The 22258-nt window shown below is 41.0% G+C and overlaps 1 protein-coding gene across 2 annotated transcripts in view; it reads left to right on the forward strand.

Moving 5' to 3' along the window:
• The window catches only part of LOC149150238 (pectin acetylesterase 12-like), a 472224-nt gene that overhangs the window by 346805 nt on the left and 103161 nt on the right, over positions 1 to 22258 (forward strand). For both annotated transcript variants that reach the window (XM_089445272.1, XM_089445271.1), the window contains 3 exons: positions 18163 to 18219; positions 18317 to 18394; positions 18513 to 18612. In XM_089445272.1, coding sequence (XP_089301398.1) covers positions 18163 to 18219; positions 18317 to 18394; positions 18513 to 18612 — 235 coding nt within the window. The remainder of the gene's footprint in view (positions 1 to 18162; positions 18220 to 18316; positions 18395 to 18512; positions 18613 to 22258) is intronic.

Consider the following 22258-nt stretch of genomic DNA (forward strand, 5'->3'; position numbering starts at 1 on the left):
ACAGTTCCATTATATAGTATATAAAATTTATATTATAAAGTACAATTATGTATTTTGTAACTTTAATATATATATATTATAAAGTTTAATTTATATATTTTATAAAATTTAACTTATATATGTTTATAAATTTAAATTTTATTTATAAAACTTAACACATTTATTGTTTAAATTTCATCACATTTGGTTTTATTATAAGGTTTAAAACTTTATATAATGGATCAATTTAGCTGGGTCGTTACACTATGTGTGTGCATGCTTTTTTTCTACTGTTCCTTTTATGTTCCGTTGCATTGATGATGATGGTGACATTGTTTCTCTCTATGTAATTGCATACGCTGATGTATAATGGTGTAGATCTGAATAATTAATGATGATATGGGGTGAATTTAATGTATTAATGATGAAATGCAATTATCAAAGCAAAGAACAATGTCACCCTATGAAGAATTAACACAATAGAATTGGTCCTCTCGAAAAGAGGAATCTCGTCCCATGGTTGGAATTTGTCATTGAGCTGCCAAATTAACATTTTTTGAGGGCCCAAACACAAGGTCAATTTTAGCCAGCAGCAACAATTTTTACCAAAAAATGCGTAGTACTTTCTGGGCACCTTTCCGACACTTGGAGCTATTGTATTTACACTTGGGTTTTGCCATAGCTTGAAGTAGCAACCCAAGGAACCATTTCTATCACTGATTGTACTCATATTTCCAGATTAATACCATGGCTTTAATATTCTTAATAGGAAAATACAGGAAATAACAAAGACTATGAACTAACTACAAATTGCAATCTCAAAAACATGCAAGCACCATTAGAGAACTTTTGAGGTCTAAAATGGGCCTCGTAAGAAAAATGTAAAACCAAAATAAACTTTATAAGAACCAATAGAATTCAAGATGATGATGTCAACCATGGGGGATGATTCACCATTTTTGGAGTAAAAAAGTAAACATATTAAAAAATAATAAAATAATAAAACTATTTTTTCAACTCGTATTTTCAACTTATCTCCCTGAGGTTTTATTCAAATGTTGAGCAGGAGTGCTTGTTGGTTGCAAAATTTAATTCATCATCCAAGGAGTACCCATGTTGAATACTTTCGATGGACCATGCTACACGAAAAATGAAAAATACATGAAAAAACGTGATTACAAACACGTTTTTCATGTATTTCTCATTTTTCATGTAGCAGGGTCCATCGAAAGTATTCAACATGGGTACTCCTTGGATAAGGAATCAAATTATGCATCCAACGAGTGTTGTCACTCGAAATTAGAGTAAACCCATAGGGAGATAAGTTGAAAATACGAGTTGAAAAAATAGTTTTTTCTTTTTTCCCTCTAAAATTTGATGATGTAATCTAATTTTATTTTATTATTTCCAATACTATTTTATAATTTCCTTAAGAGGTCCATTTTAGACCTCAAAATTCCCCTAATAATGAATTAAACACCAGAAATATAAACCAAGCTTTGAGGCATTTTATTAATATCAGCAGAATGAGTATTGTTGCACACATTTTGTCAAAGTTCTAAGGAAGCGGAAATGCCAAATTTTTTAAAAAGATCGAGTCATCTATCAGCGGTCTACAGTTCATTGTAAACCCATTATGCAAGTTATGTAATGTAAATGATCCTAGGAAGACCTTGAGTATATGTAACAACCTAGGTAAGCCTATAGTTTTGATGACGAATTTCATAGTATCAGGTTTTTTAACCTCGCTGATTGCCTATGTTTCTAGATACGGCTAATCATAAGAGTTTTTTCCCCTAACTTAAACCCCAAAGCTAGGGTGAAATTTATTGTCGAGATCTTAAATGAGTCCTAGTGCTTTTAGTCGAGTCTAATGTAAAAGTGGTTAAAGAATAATTTAAACTAGTTGGATTAGTTATTTTATTACAAATCACTTGGTCTACTAGATCATATTGTGTCGCAGATGGGTTGTCTTGAGAGTCTAAGCCAAATGTGTATTCCCCCTTTGAGGGTTGTAAATGTAAAAAATCTTATGTATTAGACGATGGAAAATTATTAAATCCCCTCGTGTAAATTAATTAATTTTTCTGGCAAAATAAAATTAAATCCTAAGCCAAAATATTAATTAATTAGAATCAATATTAGAATGTCTTAGGAAAATAATTTTCCAAGTGGAAAAATTCATGTGTCTTAAAGAAATAAATTTTAAAATTTGGACCTCTATTTTAGTTTTTGTAGTATCGGATGTGTTCTAGCCTTGAAATTTTGTGGAGAGGCTAGAATGCATGAGATCTCCAAAACCCAGAAATTGTTTATGGAAGTTTCGCCTAGAAATGACTTAATTAGATTATTACTCAAAATTAGGGAATATGACTAATTAATCAAAATTAATTAGGTCAAGATGTGAATGTTATAGAAACTCACACGGATCAAATTCAAGTTAATCCTAGCCATCGATTAAGATCTAATCTTGGTCGTTGAAGTCTCAATAGAGGATTATAAGAAGAAGTCGATGGGGCTTAGAGAAATCACTTCAACAGTTCAATTCCATGAGTAGATCGATTTGCAAAGTAGCAGCAATCAGTTGTCGGAGGGAGAGCCAATGAGATCGAAGCAGTGATTGAGGGGCAGGGACCATGAGCCAGAGGAAATATTTTCCAGATCCGGGGAGGCAGCAGTAAGAGAGACGAATTATCCCAGAGAGGCAACGTTGAGGGACTGCACAATGCTTCAGTCAGGTAGATCGATTTGGTGAGGAGAAAAAATCGTTCTTAGTTCCAGAGGCTAGGAAGGAGACCCAGAGAGCAGGAGAGATGATTTTCTCAGCTTCCAGACTCAAAATGACTTCATCTGAGCCTAGTCTAGAGCAAGTCGTCTAGTCCGCTACGCAGAGCAGTGCACAGGCTGATGCAGTGCTCCAGGAGGCCGAGTTTTTGATAGGGAATATCCAACCCGAGATTGCCTATGGGATAAGGGTAATTCCCTTCAGTATTTTACTCATATTTTCTTGTTGTTTGGATTGCGAATTAGGCATCCATAGATGTACTCAGATTTCACTACTGCATAATAAATAAAACCCTCACTGCTGCACTGGTTTTCCCAAGTTGGGTTTTTCCGAGCACATTGGTCAAAAAATAATTGTATTAATTTATGTGTGTGCTAGCATTTCTTCCAGCGTTTATTTTTCCACAATTTTATTTGTGTAGGTTGCAGTGTGAGTTATTCAGTATTTGTTGTAGGAAATAGTAATTAAATTGTTAATTAAAAATAACAATTAAGTGAATGATTTCCAGTTACTGCAATAGGATTCAAGTTTCTGAATTTTCACATGGTATTAGAGCGCAGATGATCATCCGGAGAGATCAGTAGTGAAGAAAGGAGTTCTGATGTTTAGTGTGGGTAGCAAATCGAAACCTTAGAGGCAGCGCAGTCACCTTGGCCTAAAGGCCGAATTTCTTGAGGAGAATCAATTTTTCTGAGAGAGGGACAAAAAAATTCAATCTCTCTAGATCGAGGGATTCCAAAGGCAAAGCGAGCAACCCCAATATTTTCGCAGAGAATATCTCTAACTAGACGCAGTAGTTTTGCAACAGTTTGCTAGAGCAGAGCTAACGTTGGGTGGAAGAAGAGCACACACTAAGGGAAAATTTTCCTCAGGGAACTTATAGTCTCAGAAAGTTCAATTTCCCTTGCAGATCAACAGTCGTTGTGAGAAGATCTTCTCACTCAAGAAGGGAGTGCAAATTGTTGATATGTGGTAGCAACGGATGTGCTTTAGCCATGAAAATTGGTGGAGAGGCTAAAGCACACAAGATCTCCAAAACCCATAAATCGTTTGGATAAATTCTACCCGAATGAGGAGATATTAAAATAATTAATATTTTTAATGGAGTTCCTAAGTCTAAACTTAGGAAAATTAAAATATTAATGGGTATTAATATAAAACTGGGTGAGAATGTTCTAAATGACATGGATCAAGTCAAATCTAATCTTAGCCATTAATTAGGGACTTAATCTCGACCGTTGAAGACTCAACAAGAAAAGTATAAGAGCAGGCTTGAGGGTCAATTGGAGACACACCAAGATTGATCAGTGAGTTCGATTTTATGGAGTGGGGTTTACGAAGAAAATTCGAACAAGTGATCTGAGTTGCAGCGAGCGGCAATGAGTACATAGCAGAGAAACAGAGATAGTGCCAGAGGGCCAACGCAGTGACTGAGGAGGCTACGCAGAGGCAGCTAGAGACTGCACAGAGACAGAAGGGCTTGCGTGGGTGACGCAGAAGGCTAGAGAGATGACGCAGAGAGGTAGAGGGTTGACGCAGGGGGTTCCAGAGCTACGCAGAGGCTAGCAGGGCTAGCGCAGAGCCTTGGAGAAGCATCGAAAGGATTTTTGTGGGGCAGACTACTACTGAGAAGCTGAATATCTGCTTTCGAGAAGAGGTATTACTGCCGTGTAGAAATCTTTGTTGGGTGATCCAGTTTGGCACCCTAGTTGTACTCAAGAAATCTGCATAATAATAAAACCCTCAGAACTGCTGCACCGGTTTTCCCGCATTGGGTTTTTCCGGGGACGATTGTCCAAAAATAACGGTGTCCCTTGTGTGTTTGTCTAGTATTTCAGTTGTTGATCTGTATATGAGTTTAGGTTGCATTTGTGTTTATTTTCAGTATTTATATGTATAAATAACTTGTTAATGGATTAAACAAGTAGGTGAAATAAACCAAATAATGCAGTAGGAATTTCTAACGGGTAAGACTTAGAATTTTCAACATGGTATCAGAGGATTACAGATCACAAACGAACTGAAGGCACTAGCAATATCAGAAATTTGCAGCAGTAGCAGATGTCCCGAGAGACAAAGCTGCTCCTAAGTAGAAAGCAACAGAGGAGGAGTGATGCAGAGGGCATGCGTCATCATTTCGAGCCAGAAGGAGGGTTAGTGCAGAGGCAGAGAAGGGCAGGTCAGACCTACGCAGTGCCCGACCATCTTTCTCAGCCAGAAAGGATCGACGTTGTGGCCAAGAGGAGAAGATTATGCCGTTGTCAGGATTGTGCAGAGCGTGAAAGGCTCAGTTTCTTTAGTTGTCGGGGCTTGGGGAGCTATGGGCAGATTGTGATTGAGAAGCTGGTGGGCTGTTATTTCTGTCGGTGCAGAGCAGTACCTAAGGGGACAGAACCAAGGTAGAGGAAGTCACTACCTAGACGGATTTCTAGCCAAGAAATCCAAATCCGAGTTGCAGTTGCAAGAAGGATTGGGGAGGAGTGGTTCGACATTTGGCGAGAGGATTTCCAACAAGGAAATCAGGACTTAGAGGGAGATTTCCAGGAGGGAAGTCGAAACTCAGAGGGAGTCGAGAAGAGGAGTTGAAATGGCAGTGAATGGACTAAGGGATTAAGATAGGTTGGACGAGGCTTCCAACTTTGTCATCTGGAAGGCCAGAAATCTAGCAATCCTGGATCGACATCGCATCAAGGACTTTGCCTTGAGAGCCATGGCTATCCCAGTCGACCCAGTCAAGAAGAGATCAAACAGCTGACCACAGCGAGAAGTAGCAGCAAAGGGGTCAAGATCAAGAAGGAAGAGGAAGAGGATGCAACTCTAGCATCTGCAGGAAAGCAGGAGAAGAGGAAGAAGAAGGACCTCTCAAAGGTCAAGTGCTTCCATTGTGGGGAACTGGGTCACCATGCGAACCAATGTCCGAGGAAGAAGAGTAAGGGAGAGGCTTCTGACTCGAAGGAAGCACCAGCGAGGAAGGAGAACGAAACGAGGAGGATGATGATTGTGCCATGAGTGCTCATGTGCCACTTGAGAAGAAGTGGGGAGATATCGAGCTGTAGTCAGAAGGACTATAGGCAATGAGGGGCAGGAGCCTTGAGTTACCCAACTTCTTAGATTATACCTTGCTACAGGAGCCTCGAAGACTAGTAGGATTGGAAAATGTAGGTAGAGACGAATGCGGATGAAGTGGTAGAGAGTGCTGTAGTGCAGGAGTCCCTGGGCAGCGCGAGCCTAGCAAGCTGCAACAGTGCGAGAGGCACGGGAGTGTTGCACCAGTGCAGGATGGCACAGAGAGGTGTGCAACGGTGCGAGATGCAGGGAGTTGTTGCAGCAGCGCAAAGGTCAGTAGAGGGAGCACTTGTTAGCGGCAAAGGGAGCTTCAACATCGGGAGTGTTTCTAGCCTGACAAGGATGTCAGAAGTTGGGTGGATCAGTTACTTACTTCTCAGTAATTGAGTTGCAGTGAAATAGCAGTTGGTAGTAGCACAATGCAGCATGACGAGAGGGGGATGCAGTGCATATGCAGTGTTGGGAGGATGGACCAGCAGCAGCACCGATGTAGAGGGTTTCGTGGGACAGGTTTTCTAAATACCTGTTTTTGAATATAGAGGTATTGCTATTGTGTATTTTTCTCTGTCGAGTGAGCCGATTAGGCGCCTAGTTGTACTCAGAAAGACTGCATAATAATATAACCCTCTGAATAGCTGCATCGATTTTCCCGCATTGTGTTTTTTCGGGGCCATTTGTCCAAAAATAACGGTGTCACTTGTGTGCTTGTTTTCTTTCAATTGATGATCTGTAGATGTTGTGACTGTATTGTGTTTATTTCGGTATTTAAATGTTTTAAATAACTTGTTCAAAATTTACAAGTAGAAGAAATAAACCAGCAGAATACAGATTAATTTTCTAACGGAAATAAACCAGCATAAATAAATCTTCTCATCTTGTTCATTCACACCATTAGCACCTGGACATTTAGGTTGATTTCTTGTTTGGGTGGCGACTCCTCTTATTCATCCATTATTTCTCAGACAAGAATCCCTCCCTGATATCCATCTACTTCTTCCTGACTAACTTTTCGATTTTTGTCTTTTGGATCTTGGAGTTAGATTCATGTTCAAGTGGTGACTCCACTTTTTTCATTTCTTGCAAGAATTTTTGCTAGAAGCTCGCTTCTTGTGGATCTCATGTTTTTCTTGAACAAGGATCTCTCTCTCTGGCATCCATTAGTTCCTTTCCCCTTAAGAAAGTCAACATGGATGACTTGTTTGCCCCTTTGCATTTTACTAACATTCCTCATGATATTCCACAAATGGCTATCAATAAATTGTCGTCTTTCATGGGTAATGTTGCAATCACTGCTACAAAGCACATCCAAAGGTTTAGATCTTGTTTGGAAAGATATGCTCATTCGACTGCATACAAGCATTAAGACGTCTAGATGCAGCTCTTTGTCCTTTCCTTGGAAGGTGATGCTTGAAATTGGTTTTGTGATTTTCCTGATGATTATTTTGACTTCTTACAAGCCATCATCAATGCTTTTAAAAATAGATATGAAAATGAAGGGGTCTTGCCTTATGCCTCTAATACTATGAAGAAGGATGAAAGTGATCTTGCAAAAGACCAAAATATCATAGAAAGGTGTCAAGAGAATGTGCTACGTCAATCTTTGACATATTGCAGACCTTGTGACCGTTCTCATGATGAATCCACTTGTGTCGTTGCAAGAAGAATCCTTGATAGTGGAAAGGCAGGGACGAAGGATCAAATTAATATTGATGATGAAAAAGAAAATGATAAGAATTTTTGTCAATGAGTTAACTCAAATGATGGAAACCATGAGACTTAATAAAGAGAAATTGATAGTTGATCACTCTAGCAAAATGAGATCCATGCACATCAGGTGGATGGTTATTGAAGAAAAGCATGTTGAAGAGCTAAGCTCCATAAAGGAAAATCTTAAAGAAGAAATAAGCTCTATTCAAAATAGGTTATTAGCCATAGAAGAAGAACATGCTGAGGAACTAAAAACCATGGAGATTAATCACTCTAATCAGATGGACACCATGCAAAATTGTTTGATCACCATGAAAGCAAACCATAAGGAAGAAATAAGTTTTATTTAGGTAAATCATGATAAATTAATTAAGGATATGGAAGCTGGTAATATATGCCTTCAAAATAAGTTGTTGAGCATGGAAGAGAACCATGCCAAAGAAATCAATGCTATAAAGGACGAACATTCTAAGCAGATGAATGCCATGAGACTTGAAAACATCACTCTTCGGAATAAGCTGCAAATAATAGAAAAGATACAGGTACAAGAATTTTAGCATAAATTAGAGGATGAAAGAAACAAGGATATTTCGACAGATCACAAGCCTCCCAGTCTGCTAGAACGATTCTCATCCCACTGTGAGAAGATCACTTGTCTCATTGAAGACAGGTTAACTAGAAGTGATCAAGCTTATGTCTCTCCTTTGACAGAGTATATTCAGAATAAGGTTGAGCATACTTCAAGTTCTTCGAATCTTTTGACCGAGCATCTTCAAGATCAAGTCAGGAAATCTATAGTGGTCTCATTATTGATGTCACAGCCCACCGGGAAGAAAAGCAAAAAGCAGAAAAGAAGAAAGAAGAGGTTCGGTGCATCTGTTGGCAGAGAGCAACTCGATATTTGGATGAGTCAAAGTCCTAGCATTGTCACAATTTAGCATGGCACATCCGAGAAGCAACCCACACGCTTGTCAGAGAGTCGACAAATGCTCAGAATTCACTATGTTGAAGACATCAGATGCCATAGGGCATCTTTGTATAGTATCTCTAACCCTACTCATTTTTATTTCATGACATTAGATAGTTTTATTTCACGCATTTATGTAATGTATTTCATATTTCAGTTTGTTAGAGTAGACTTTTTTATTCTAGCAAGATTGATTATGTATACATGATGATTTCGATGTTGAATGGATATCTATTTGATGGACTTTTGTTTTCTTGGATGCACGATTCTAGGATTCTCATGTTACTTCACAAAAGCAATGTGTCCCCATATGGAGCGAAATGTTGCACACATTTTTTCAAAGTTCCAAGGAAGCGGAAGTGCCAAATTTTTTCAACAAGAACGGGACATCTATCAGTAGTCTACATGTCATTGTGAACCCATTTTGCAAGTTATGTAATGTAAATGATCCTAGTAATACCTTGAGTATATGTAACAACCTAGGTAAGCCTATAGTTTTGATGACGAATTTCATCCTAGGAGCTTTTTTAATCTCACTAATTACCTGTGTTTCTAGATATGGCTAATCAGAATAGTTTTTTCCCTCCAAATTAAAGCCCAAAGCTAGGGTTTGAGTTGATTCTGAGTGACGAGAGAGCCCACCAAATAGTGCGAGTAGCCCTCTAGTTGACTAGACGCACTGTTGAGAAACAATGTTGTAGAAAATTCCAAATTCTCTATTGTAATACCACTAAAAGGTATAATCTTTGGCCATTAAACAAATCACTCTTGATGGAAAGAATGGCTTCAACAATTGCAGTTGTTGTAGCGCTCGACCGAACTGCCTCGACACCAAATCTGCAAGCCGAGACATCGCTGCCCACTTCTTCTCCCGTGGCCCGCCTCGCCATTGGATCCAGATCAGGGTCCGCCTCTTCTCCCCGCCGGCTCCGTTCTATTGCTTCCTCCCTGCTGGAGGTCAAGTCCAGGCTCGGATTGGGCGCCGCTTCTAACCTGTTTGCCTCTGAGAATGATCTTGTCTCCGCTGTTGCAGCGCAAGTTGGAGGCGCCAACAATGGCAGGAGCTGCCGAGGAGTTGTCTCCATGGCCAAGAAGAGAGTCGGGGATCTGAAGGAACCCGATCTTAAGGGCAAGAAGGGTTATGTCCAGGTCGATTTGAAGGTCCCCCTCGATGAAAATCAGAACATCACCAATGATATGCGTATCAGGGCCGCCGTTCCCACCATCAAGCACTCGATCAGCAACGGGGCCAAGGTTATTCTTACAAGTCATCTTACGAGGCAGGCAAATTTCCTGGGGATACCGGATCTGATTGATTCCTTGGGGTTTCGTAACCGCACCCTAGATCTGGTGCACAGTGCAACCGATTGGGCTCCGATATGGTCAAACCCCCCTCAACCAGGAATCTATGTAGCAGATTGCCCCCTGAAATGGCCAGATCTAAATCAATATTTTCAGATCCGAGGGTTCCCACAGCTCGAAGACAGGAAGGAACTAGCGAAGGTGCGCGGCAAAGCAAAGATGGGGGCAAACTTGACTGATAGCAGCGTTTCAATGCAGAACGACACAACACTGAACACCGCAAGGCTAGAAGATCCATCAGTTAGCCCAGATCTGGCGATGCAAGAACCTGACAGAGCTCTGATATGCTCAGATCTGGACACCTGGGCAACAGATCGAGCCCTTTCTCAGACGGATCTACACCCTACTGAGGTGGATCTTATACAAATATTCATCAAAACATTGGAAGGCAGGCATTTTTGCTGGAGGATTTGGAAGGGGAGCAGGATCCAGGATCTAAGGTATAAAATACAGAACCACCTTGGTATACCAGCATATAGGCAAAATCTGATCTACGCGGGTCTCAGTTTACAGGATAACTACACCCTTCAGGATTATAACATAACCACAGACTCGACCATCATAATCAACCTCCGTCTGCGAGGTGGATGTTCTGGAACCAGCACAAAGAGCATAGGCTCCTTTAAGGATGTCGTCAAAGGTAAGGGAAAAGCGCAAACCAAACCAGCAACAATGCCTGAGCTTCCTAGGCCCTACATTGTAGAACAAAAAACTGAGAATCCTGCTCTCACCATCGCAATGCCTGAGATAAATAATTTGTACTCAGATCTCTACTCCAAATCAGTTAAATGTAGATCCAATGGATTTTGGCCCAAATCTGATGTTTTGCACCAATGGATATATGATACATGATCACCAAACTGCGAAATATACTTATGACCCAAGGGGTTTTTCATAGTCAGATTCAAAACAGAACAGGAAAGGGAACACATCCTCAATAAGGGACCATGGTTCTGGGGAAATGCAGGGCTCTTCATGACCCCTTGGTTTCCAGAATTCGATGCTAACACAATGGTGGTATCAAAGATGCCAGTTTGGGTCAAGCTGCACAACCTTCCACTACACTTCTGGCATCATAATGTATTAATCGCCATAGGGAACACTCTGGGAAAGTTCCTAAAGATTGATGGGGACAGACTTACAAGGGGAATATTTACTTTCGTTAGAATATGCGTTGAAGTAGATCTCAGCCAAGGATTAGTATAATACTGAATTTAAATAATACATAGTGGACACAACCTTTAGATTACGAAAATACAGCATTCTGATGTCGTGGATGTCTACAAACAGGCCACCTCCATAACGCCTGTCCACAAGCAAAACAAATCCCCAAATGGAACAAGAAGCAACAGAGAAATCCAAAAGGATGGCAATATACAGCCCCCTTGGATGAAGAAGCAGACACAACATAGAATAAAGCAGAAATGGATGATCAAAAAGTCCAGAATAGCACACTAAAGGAAGAGGAAGACCCCTGCAACAAATAGAATCCCAGCCAACAGGAATGGAAATATCGGGCAACAAGCGAACTCATGGATCAGAAGGATCTGATTCTGACAAAGACTCTCCCATAAATACAAACGAAAATCAGCTATCCATTGTAACAACCACCCCCAACACTGGAGGTTGGCGAAAGGTGGAGAAAAAGAAAGGGAGAAAAGAATAGCATTTCATCTTTTATTTTTTATTTGTTGTTGTTTGGTTTCTGTGAAAACAGAAATAGACCATATGCATATGCTTCTTAACATCTACAAAATGTAATTTTGTCTTATGAATAAAATTATGACTTTTTCCAAGGGAAAAAAAATACCACTAAAATTCCACACAAAATCCCCTCTAAAATCTACCTTCTCCTCCAGCCAATCTCCTTTAGAAATTAGTTTCCCTCTTCCCTTACGTAACTTTCTTTACTGATCTCTACGTACTGCCAGAATGGAGAAATTCGGCCCACCAAATGGCCAAGACTTTTGCCCTGCAAAACATTACCAAAATTTCAGTATCAAGGAAAAAAATCTCTTTGCAAATCACCGAATCTCCTGATTCACTCTAGCTAAATAAATTTGAGCTCCACAAACTGACTCTACACCCAAGAAGTGCGCAAAACTGGGTGAACACCTGCAATAAAACTCTGTGGAAATCCTGAATTAGACTCCCCAAATTTCCTCACTAGGGAGACACTCAAAGCTCTCCGAAATGAGGGTGGAATTCCACTTGGAACTCCTGTGCTAAACAACACTTCTCTTCTTATGCTAAACAACTCCAAGAGAAGATGTAATAGTCAAAATATAATCCACAAAATGAGTCCATCCTCCTTTTATAATTTATCCTCATGCCTCTAGACTCATTTTTTTTAATATTATTTTATTGGTGGGGGCCATTTTCCACTAAGTTACTTTTTCCAACATTTAATAAAATAATAATTTGCCACTATTCTCCAATAAAATAATACTAACCACCTTTATCCAATAATATTTGCCCCTTTTTAATTAATATTACTAAGATTGGGTAAAATTCCTTGGTAACTCCCATGCTAAAAAAATTGGGGATATTACAGTCCTCCCCGCCAAAAATTGTTTGTCCTCAAGCAATGCTTGAACAAGCACTCCCTCTCTTTGCTGACCCAAACTGTCACTGCAAACAATACCAGGGTCCCAAATGTGCCACTGAGTCACCCCGAATCTGTGCACCATCCTCTCATAAATGAATCCCTCGATACCAGGGTCCCATGCTAATCTCAAAAAGATGCCACCATGTCGACGTTGCACCACTCTGATTACAATTGACTACCCATTGTGCGCATATTGTATCCTCCTCTCCTGGAACTTGACGGTGAAATAGTGACAAAGGCCAAATACATCCCGCCCAGGCATCTCCATGATGCCAAAGCCTACCCATCCAAAGCTAACCTCGAACCTGTGTAGCAATAGAGAAAGCCTGCCTTGCCATACGATGAAGGCCTCCATGAACCCCCATGTGTCAACCTAAGAGTGAACTAGATCACTCTCTGCCATGACTCCGCTCATCATGAGACAGAGTGATCTATCAACCAACTGAATCCCTGGATCCCATAGCTAGACCTACTGTGACATAGTTATGGCAACTGCTGGAATCCATCCATGCCTCATCTCTAGTCCCTGCATGCAATCAATATATAGGGTCCATATATCATGAACTAATTTGATTCATGCTAAACTACCCTATACCCGCCACTGCATAATACTGATGACCGCTGGAAACCACATGTGCCAAATAGCTACCCCCTGAATGCAGCCAATAGATGGGTATCCGATGCTCGCAATCAACTCAGCGTATGTGGATCCATTCTGCTCCTACCAACCATCACCACTAATTCTGCCATCTGCCCTCTTGATAATGTGCCAATACAATGTCTGGAGTCGGGACACATACTGGAAAATTGCCTTATCCGTACACGGTAGGTTATGCTCATGCATGGTCCTGACATGCCCTGTGGAAAGAGTGACAAATGCCTCCCTCATGACCAGCTCCCCAGGCATAGGCTCAGTGATGAACGATATGCCACCCCTGTGGATGACCGCCTCATCTACCAACCTGGGGTTGTCAACTCGTGTACCAACCCAATGATGTTGCTGAGAAGTCTCTCCCCTAGTGCGTTGAGTGACATCCAAATATCTCGGGTGAGCTGCCCGCCCCCTGCTGCTCGTGCCCAGAGTGTCAAAGGACAACAACCAAATCGTTTGTGCCTGTAAGTGATGTAGAAGAGGGACAAGCATGTGGGTCCCCATGGATACCATCAAGTGTTACTCATTTGCATCCCTGTCGATCCTAGGTGAACTACACCCAAAGGTATGCCTAGTGTCTCCGTCCATAAGTCTCCTTGGAGGCAACATTCCAAGACCCCGAGGTGCAGCACCATACGCCCCTACATACCACCAATCATCCCTGTACTCCTTGGCGTGCCACTATACATTACGCCCTACCCTTGTACACCATTGGATACCCCTTGCTACTGATGTACCATCCTGTATCGTCTCATGTCCTCCTTGTGTCACTATACTTGACATTCCCCGCAGGTACTCAATGCGATGCGAGTCACTCCTCCTACTCCATAGTGTAAACCGACATGCTATGGCACACCACCATGCATCTCCTTGCTCCTTTGCAGGCCACTGCTCCTCGCTGCATAGCCCTGCACACCACTAGATTTTATGGTCTAAAATTGGGTCTATATGCATCAAGCCACATCCCTCTATATAACACTAGACCCTATGACATAACACGTGCAGTCCTGTGTACCACTGCCTATTGTCGTACCACCTTGTAACATATGGTATCCCGCATGTGCCAAAGTATCTGCCACTATGCTAGTGAACCAAACATGACATGCATCATGTCTCCTCATCCATCCTGGTAGACATGAGCGGCCTAAATCCACCCCTATTAGAGGGGATATCTCTGCTATGTCGATCCTCAGTGACCCCTGAGCCCTATACCTCAATGGAAGAACATCGTCTCCATACAATGCCCGGTCTGATGGCCTACCCATGCCACCTCCTCCAACCGCTACCAGAGAATGTTAATCATCTTGCAACCCCATGTGAAATCAGCATGCCAAAACAACCCATGGAGTTTTCTCACAAAATTCCTAGCCACTAGGGCCGACTAGAAATCCCCTAAAGAATGCATGTGCTCAATCACTAGCTCGACTACCTCATCAATGCCATATCCATCCCAAATGTCTGATAACGGATAGGAAGCCCCACCTGGATCCCAATGCCAACCTAGGCCTCTAGTATCCTTGGTGTCTAAGAGCTTCTCTCCGTACTACGACCGTCTCCATGAGTCTAGCCCACTCCATCAGGTACCAACTCAGAATCTCCCACCATCCAACCCCAAGAGAGGGATCGAACGCACCTAACTCCCGCACATAGAACAAGCCCTCCATCCTACGAGTGTTGCACCCTGCGCAACTCATGTCGTCTCATCTCACCATCCTGGTCAACACCTAAAATCTATCGAGGTGACTCTGCATCTTTCTCTCCGTTGTGCAAGGGTAGCCTAGCAATGTTGCAAGCCCCATCCATATAAGCCCAAAGAGAACTAATGTCTAGAAGTATTGCAACTCTGTTGACGGTCTGTGCATTTGTCTACTCTAAATCGGTGGCTAGCCCAAAATATGACCACTCGTCCTCCTCCACCATGGGCTCAACATGGATCACGAACTGGCCCTCCATGACTAGCTCATGCCCCTCTGTGTTCTCCATGTTGTTGTAGGTGGTTGTCGTCTGGGAACTCAATCATGGCTCCGGGTACCTTTGTATCTCCTGGAACCCCAATTAGGAACAACACCTCATCAACAGATGGCTCTATTGGTATATGCTCTACTCTCTCTGCCAAGGTGTCAACCGGTGCTATCAAAGAGGTCTCCAACAATGGTGACTCTTGTGTTATAATGGGTATATCAATCTGCTCCCCCACCCTCCTACATGTCGTCTACCCCATACTCAACCTCCTCCTCAAGCTCCTTATATCTAAAGTGAAGTCTCCACCAACAAAAGCACCTCCTAGTCTCACCCTCTAACTGTCCCTGTCATGCCTTCTCCTTTTGAGGAGATTTGATGCCCTACGTCAATCGACTCTCCCCACATGGTGTAGATGGCTACACCCCCGCGACCTGTGCACCTCTAGTGTCTCTGTTGTAAGGATGAGGATGGGTCAGGCCTGTCACCCTCATCAACTAGGCCAACCTCTCATCGTTCCAACAAATTCCATCCCAGATTTCGTGCATACTGAATGTCCCTTGAGCCATGGGTTTTTCTACAGTTTCACCCATCACTGTGCATACATACCCAAACCTTCCATGATCTTGCTGTCTACCCACGGTTGGGCCAAGACCAAGGCTCTGATACCACTGTAATATTCCTAATAGAAAAATATAGGAAATAACAAAGACTATGAAGTTTGAACTAACTACAAATTGCAATCTCAAAAACATGCAAGCACATGAATTAAACTCCAGAAACATGAACCAAGCTCTGAGCCATTTTATTAATATGAGAATAAAGGGTACAATAAATGGTAATAGTAGAACCTGGGCTAGCTACAAGAAAGCAAGGCAAAACTCAGGTGATAATAATGAAGCCCGAGTGTTGTAGAAGCTCCTCCCCAATTTCTGTGCTAACCCAATAAATTTTTGCTACTGCTGCCAGATAGGAAATGGAAAATATGCCCTCAATAGAGCTCAGAAAATTTTGATAAATTAGTTGGTACACTTTCTCAACAAGGCCAACAAAACCCAGAAAGGGTTTGGCCCCAAACCAACTCTCCAAGAAACCCACAAAGTGGTGCAAATTGTCAACTAACTAGTAAAATGCACTGCTGAAATAAAGTGGATTTCTAGCCTGAATGTTGTCCGAATCACACTGAAAATGCAGCCATAGACTCCTCTGCAAATATCCACAAAAACCCAAAAAAGTTTTGGGTTGAATTCGAGTGACGAGAGAGCCCACCAAATAGTGTGAGTGGCCCTTTGGATGGCTACACACCACCAAGAAATAATGCTCTGGAAACTCTCAAATTCCCTGTTGTAATGCCACTAAAATTCCACACCAAATCCCCTTCGGAATCTACCTTCTCCTCCAGCCAATCTCCTTCGGAAATTAGTTTCCCTCTTCCCCTACGCAAGCTTTCTCTCTGAGGTTTGCACACTACCAGAATGGAGAAATTTGGCCCACCAAATGGCCAAGACTTTTGCCTTGCAAAACACTTCCAAAATTCCAATCTCAAGGTAGGAAATCTCTCTGCAAATTACAGGATCTCCCAATTCATAGCTAAAGAAATTTGAGCTCCACAAACTGCCTCTATGCCCAGGAAGTGTGCAAAACTGGGTGAACACCTGCAATAAAGCTCTGTGGAAATCTTAAATTGGAGTCCCCAAATTTCCTCACTAGAGAGACACTCAAAGTTCTCCGAAATGAGGGTGGAATTCCACTTGGAACTCTTGTGCTAAACAACACTTCTCTTCTTGTGCTAAACAACTCCAAGAGAAGATGTAATGTGAAGTGTAATAATCAAAAGATAATCCACAAAATGAGTCCATCCTCCTTTTATAATTTCTCCAAATGCCTCAAGACTCCTTTTTTTTAATATTATTTTATTGGTGGGGGTCATTTTCCACTAAGTTACTTTTGCCACCACTTAATAAAATAATAATTTGTCACTATTCTCCAATAAAATAATACTAACCACCTTTATCCAATAATATTTGCCCCTTTTTAATTAATATTAAATAAATTGGGCAAAATTACTTTGTGACTCCCATGCTCACAAAATTAGGGATATTACAATGGCTTAGATATTTGGCTCTATTTATTGTGTTCGTTAATTGTGGTAGTGTTATCAGAACTTTATTTTGTTGTAGCTTAGTGCATGCATTTGATATTCACTGATATTTCCTATTTAGGAATATTACATTGAATGAATGCAAAAATGTCTTTACTTACTCTTGATAACAAAATTTCACCTCTCAAACAAACATCCTATTACTTCTTCTAGTTTTCCCTTTCCTTTCTAATTTGGAATTACAATGTCTTTTGGCCTTGATTGTACAACTGCCTAGAAACTTCGAAATCTGGGAATTGGAGCAAGTGCTTCAACCTTTTCCATATAGTAATTTGGCCAGCCAAAGTTATAACGTTCTTTCCAATTTCCAAAAGTTATGACTAAAGGATGTTTATTTTGATCACTTACATATGACATACTTTGAAATGCCTGGAGGGCGTCTCCATTTCCAATTTTTTAATTTGCATCATTTTCTATACTTACAACCTTTTCCATTTTTTATTCTATTCAAGATGATGGAGAAGGATTCTACCATTACCAAATCCCACATTTTGGCAAACATTGCAAATGGTTTTCTTCCTTGTTGGGTATGTCTTCTAGTCCCCTACTGAAAGGAATTCCCCATGCTTTTGAAGTTTGTTCTTTGTGCTAAATCCATGTACCTCACTGACCACATGTATAACTTATAGAGATGCCTTGCTCAACTAGATGTTTTGATTCTTATTGTTTGTGTAACTTTTGTTGGCCTGCGAAACTGACTGTTACCCATGAATTGAGTCCCAGCATTTGCTGGTAGACAAATTTGAATTTTAAAGGTACTTTTCACTTCTGCATACTAGTCATGTTAACATAGATTAGCATTCATTTTGAGTCAATGTTAAAGGTACTTTTCACTTCTGCATACTAGTCATGTCCTTTTATAGATCATTCCTTGTTACTTTTCATGCCATTGTTGATCTTGTTATTTAAACAACAGGGAGTAGTGAAGAACTTGCCAAAGGCTTGTATATCCTCACAGTCAGATCCAGCACAGGTGTGAAAAATATTCATGATTTGTTTTTGGCATAATTATCCGCATCATTGAGGAAGAAGCACTTTTTTCCTGACCAGATTTTGGAATGGAATGGCAGTGCTTCTTTCCACAGTATGTATTGCCATATATCCAGACGCCCATATTCATCTTGAATTCAGCATATGACACTTGGCAGGTAATTTCATCATTCTTCTTTTCTAGTTTGAATTTAATTCCATTATTCTTCTTTTCTGTTTTGAATTTAATTCCCTCTATATGCTAGGAAATATCAATTGTTTTTTTTATTTGTTCAGATTAACAATATTTTCACACAAGATGACCGGAATGGTGATTGGTTTTATTGCAAGCAAAATCCAGTAAATTGCACACCAAGTCAACTAGAGATATTGCAAGGTCTTATTTCTTACTGCTGGCTCGTCATTTTTAATTGTATTTATCATTGGTAAAAGGAACAGTAGCACAACCTTTGCTACTAAGTAGTATATTCAAGATTAGAACAACATTACATCTTAAATCACTTATTGTTGTGAATAAAGGGATGCATTTTCTTATTATAAGCTCAGAGTAGACACTCATTCCTTTAATATTTACAGTTTCTAAGATTCCAATAAGCCTTAATTTTATTATTGTTCAATTTTTTTGGAAAACAAAAGGGTTCTTTTCATTAAAGTATGGGGAGATATTGCATATTGATATAAAACTATTAATAGTGGGCCCTTTAAATTCATAGGATGCATGGTATAGACAAAGAGTATAGCTATGCTTACGCCAAATTTTCAAAAAAATCTTCGAAAAACATCAGATTATTAGACTATAGTTGTGTGAAACAATTCTTGACAGATTTCCCTCCTAAGACTATTCAGATTAACATGATAAAAGGATTTAGAGTATAGGAGCTTAAAATTGGTCCCTTGATCCTTGAACAAAAGTTGGATGGTGATTCTAGGAGGCCTCCGAGATGGGTGTGTGAGAGGTAAAGATAATGGCCTTAGGGGCATGTTACCCACTACCTATGGGTAGTATGCATAGAAGAAATTTTTTCTCCTAGATTGTCCTTAGCCAGCAGACAGCAGCCCCTTGCAGCCACAACATAGCTCGATGTGCCATTATCTCTGCCACCTGAGCCAACCATGTGGTCCCTGGCCCATCTGTTATGATCGCATGTTTCAAGGTGGACCTCCTAACCCCGAATGTATGGTTTTTCATTAGTATATGAGTAATTTTCCTTATTTCTCATGGGCACTTTTGGGCATGGATTGGTGCAGGGATTCGGCGGAAAGAGTGGGCTAGGTCTGTACTCTTGTCTCCTTTGCCCGATTTGGTGGTTAGCCTTGTATCCTAGTCCCGTGGGATCTCCTTTACTAGCCATTAGCTTTAGGGTTGACACTACAAGGGAAATACCTATTTTGGTTGTGTAGTCCCACTTTCTGACACCATATACATCACTCCATTCCTCTCATTCCAACCCCATTCATCTCTTTTCCCATTCGGGTCCACATGTGTCCACTAGCTCCACATAGGGTTAGCCTCCCCCTCCCTTTGTCCACACCTTGGATCAAGCTTGGAATGATGCCCCAGAGGTTAATGCAGCTAAAAAGAAAATAAAAAACATAATTTGGCTACTCTCAACATGAAAATGCACCACAAAATACAAAAGATGGCCGATATATACAAATTTAGCACATGGGCAAAAGTGAAACATGAGCTCTACCCCTTATCCATGGCCATCACGTTGGTTCTTATGGGCCCTAAATGAGCCCCCTCCATCATTAAGGAACCCATGATTGTCCCAACCCCTAGTGGGCGATGAACTGCCCCACCTTAAGGGCGTATCCACTGCTATATATTACACATCATGCTCTCATCCCCTGAAACCCCGAGCAGTTATGAAGAAAAAATTATCAAAGGTAAAAGGCATATGAAGAAGGGTGGAAAAGAAAAGGTCGGGGTAACTCACGTACCACGATTTGCTCCCTCCTACACTCATATACCCAGGTGTGGGCTTCCCTTATTATAGCTACCCTTGTACCATGACATGTGGTCTGGATGATTCCCCTGATCCCCACTCTGTTCCATCACTATATCATTTGCCACCTACCAACTGATGGATGTACCATGGACCTGTCACCCCTTTTAAAGGTTGAAACCACCCAATAGGGTCCTTGGTTAACCCCCTTATTGAGCTTGGAGACACTTGTATATGCCAAAGGCCACTATGGAAGGGCATGCCACCATGAACTGTCCCATTAGTTCCATGACTTGTAAACTCTTTTACTTGATTATTTTAATGATTTGTTGTATTGGAGGACAAGGGGATGCATTGGATCTTATGCAGGATTGCAGGTGCGTCTCCACTTGGCAGTTAGTCTCCCTATACAGGGCCTTGACCCTCCAGAGGGCCACATTGGCACTTGTAGGGTGAGCATTAAGAGCCATGGGCCTCCAACATAGCATAGATTACTTCATGGATCCCCAACACCTCTCATTGATTGCTCGGGTTCCACCTTTTGGATGAAGATGATGCACCTAGTTGACTATTGCCCATCCAACTCCACACTTGCACCATACACTTGGCAAATGTTCTAGGGTCCAGATGAGGGTGTGTCTCACTGCAATAGACAAAGGGAGGGATTATGTCATCATCCTAGCCCTTACAAATAATTTACAGGCATTTTCGATCCACCTGGAGACCCATGAGGATGTCCTTGTTCCCCCACACTCTCTTTGGAGCACCACAAGGATTTGCTTGGAAAACAAGGGGCCAATCCCTTGTCCACTATGTTTGAGGTCCATTTTCACATCATGACACACTTTGGACTTCATTAGGCCTCCTCAAAGGCCCAATGACTCATTTTATTGATCATTCTACCCTATTAAGAGGCTTATTCTTATGTTATTGAGCTATCTTGGTGGGTTTGTCACCAAGGGATGTTATTATTGCACATTATTTTATTATTTGGGGCTCAATTAGGCCAAATTGGGCAAAATCGAACTCATTAGAGATTGTATCAATATATGAGAGGTGATTTATTCTCTCATCATCACTTGGATTGGGATTAGTATATCTTGAGAAATTTTCGCACTTTTTGCTGGGATAACGTTCTGGAGATTTCTTGATGCATTCTGATTTTTGGATTTTCGTTATTGTCTTTGGAGCTTCTTTCTAATGCGAAATTGATGAATGGATATACTCTCTCTCTCTCTCTCTCTCTCTCTCTCTCTCTCTCTAATGTAAGTCGAAATTTTGATGCTATTCTTATTATCTTATTTGTCAAAATGCATCTATCTTGTTATCACTTTTCTTGTATGGGTTAATGTAATGCGAAATTCTTCTAAGACCTTGAATAATGATCAAATGCATGCGTTGAACTTTGAAGGATTGGGTGAATGTTCCTAGAGGCACCTCTTAAGGTTGAAGACCTCGAAACTTTGTCTCCTTCGCAAATTTGAAGTATAAATCCCTATTGACCTATCTGTTGCCCTTGGAGAGGCTAGCAATGATCAATTAGGGCTCCTTAGCTCACGAAAATTCTCGATCTATGTGTATCTTGACTCCATTAAGCCCAAGCACTAAGGCACTGATCCTCATATCCCTTTGGTGGTCAAATTTATCTCTCTTTTCTTCACTTTTCCAAATTCTAGGCCTAACCCTAGAGGGTCACCTAGGGCATCCAACGAATTTTATTATAGCCATCCAAAACTCTTGAATTTTGGTCCACTACTACGCTGGGATTTTCTCTAGAGGTCCTCCAAGTTTCAAGCAAATCCGACAGTGGAATCTTGAGATATAGCAAGCCCTAGACATAAGGCCAATTCTTGCCCTAGGTTGATGTGGGTTGGTGTCCTCAATTGGATCATTGCATTCAAATCTCAAAAGAAAACTTGTCCTTTGATCCTATTCTTTCCCCTAATTAGGTCAAGTCCCTCCTTGATTGATCAACTCCATACCCTTGACCTAGTTTGGGTCCACTTGGATTCTTTGTGGTCCCACAACTTTATAACTCAAATTCCACAAAGATTACATAGAATCCATTTCTCC

This window comes from Pinus tabuliformis, chromosome 9, assembly GCF_031772625.1.
Source record: "Pinus tabuliformis cultivar Carrire ecotype Pingquan chromosome 9, CPIR1, whole genome shotgun sequence".
Taxonomy (NCBI): domain Eukaryota; kingdom Viridiplantae; phylum Streptophyta; class Pinopsida; order Pinales; family Pinaceae; genus Pinus; species Pinus tabuliformis.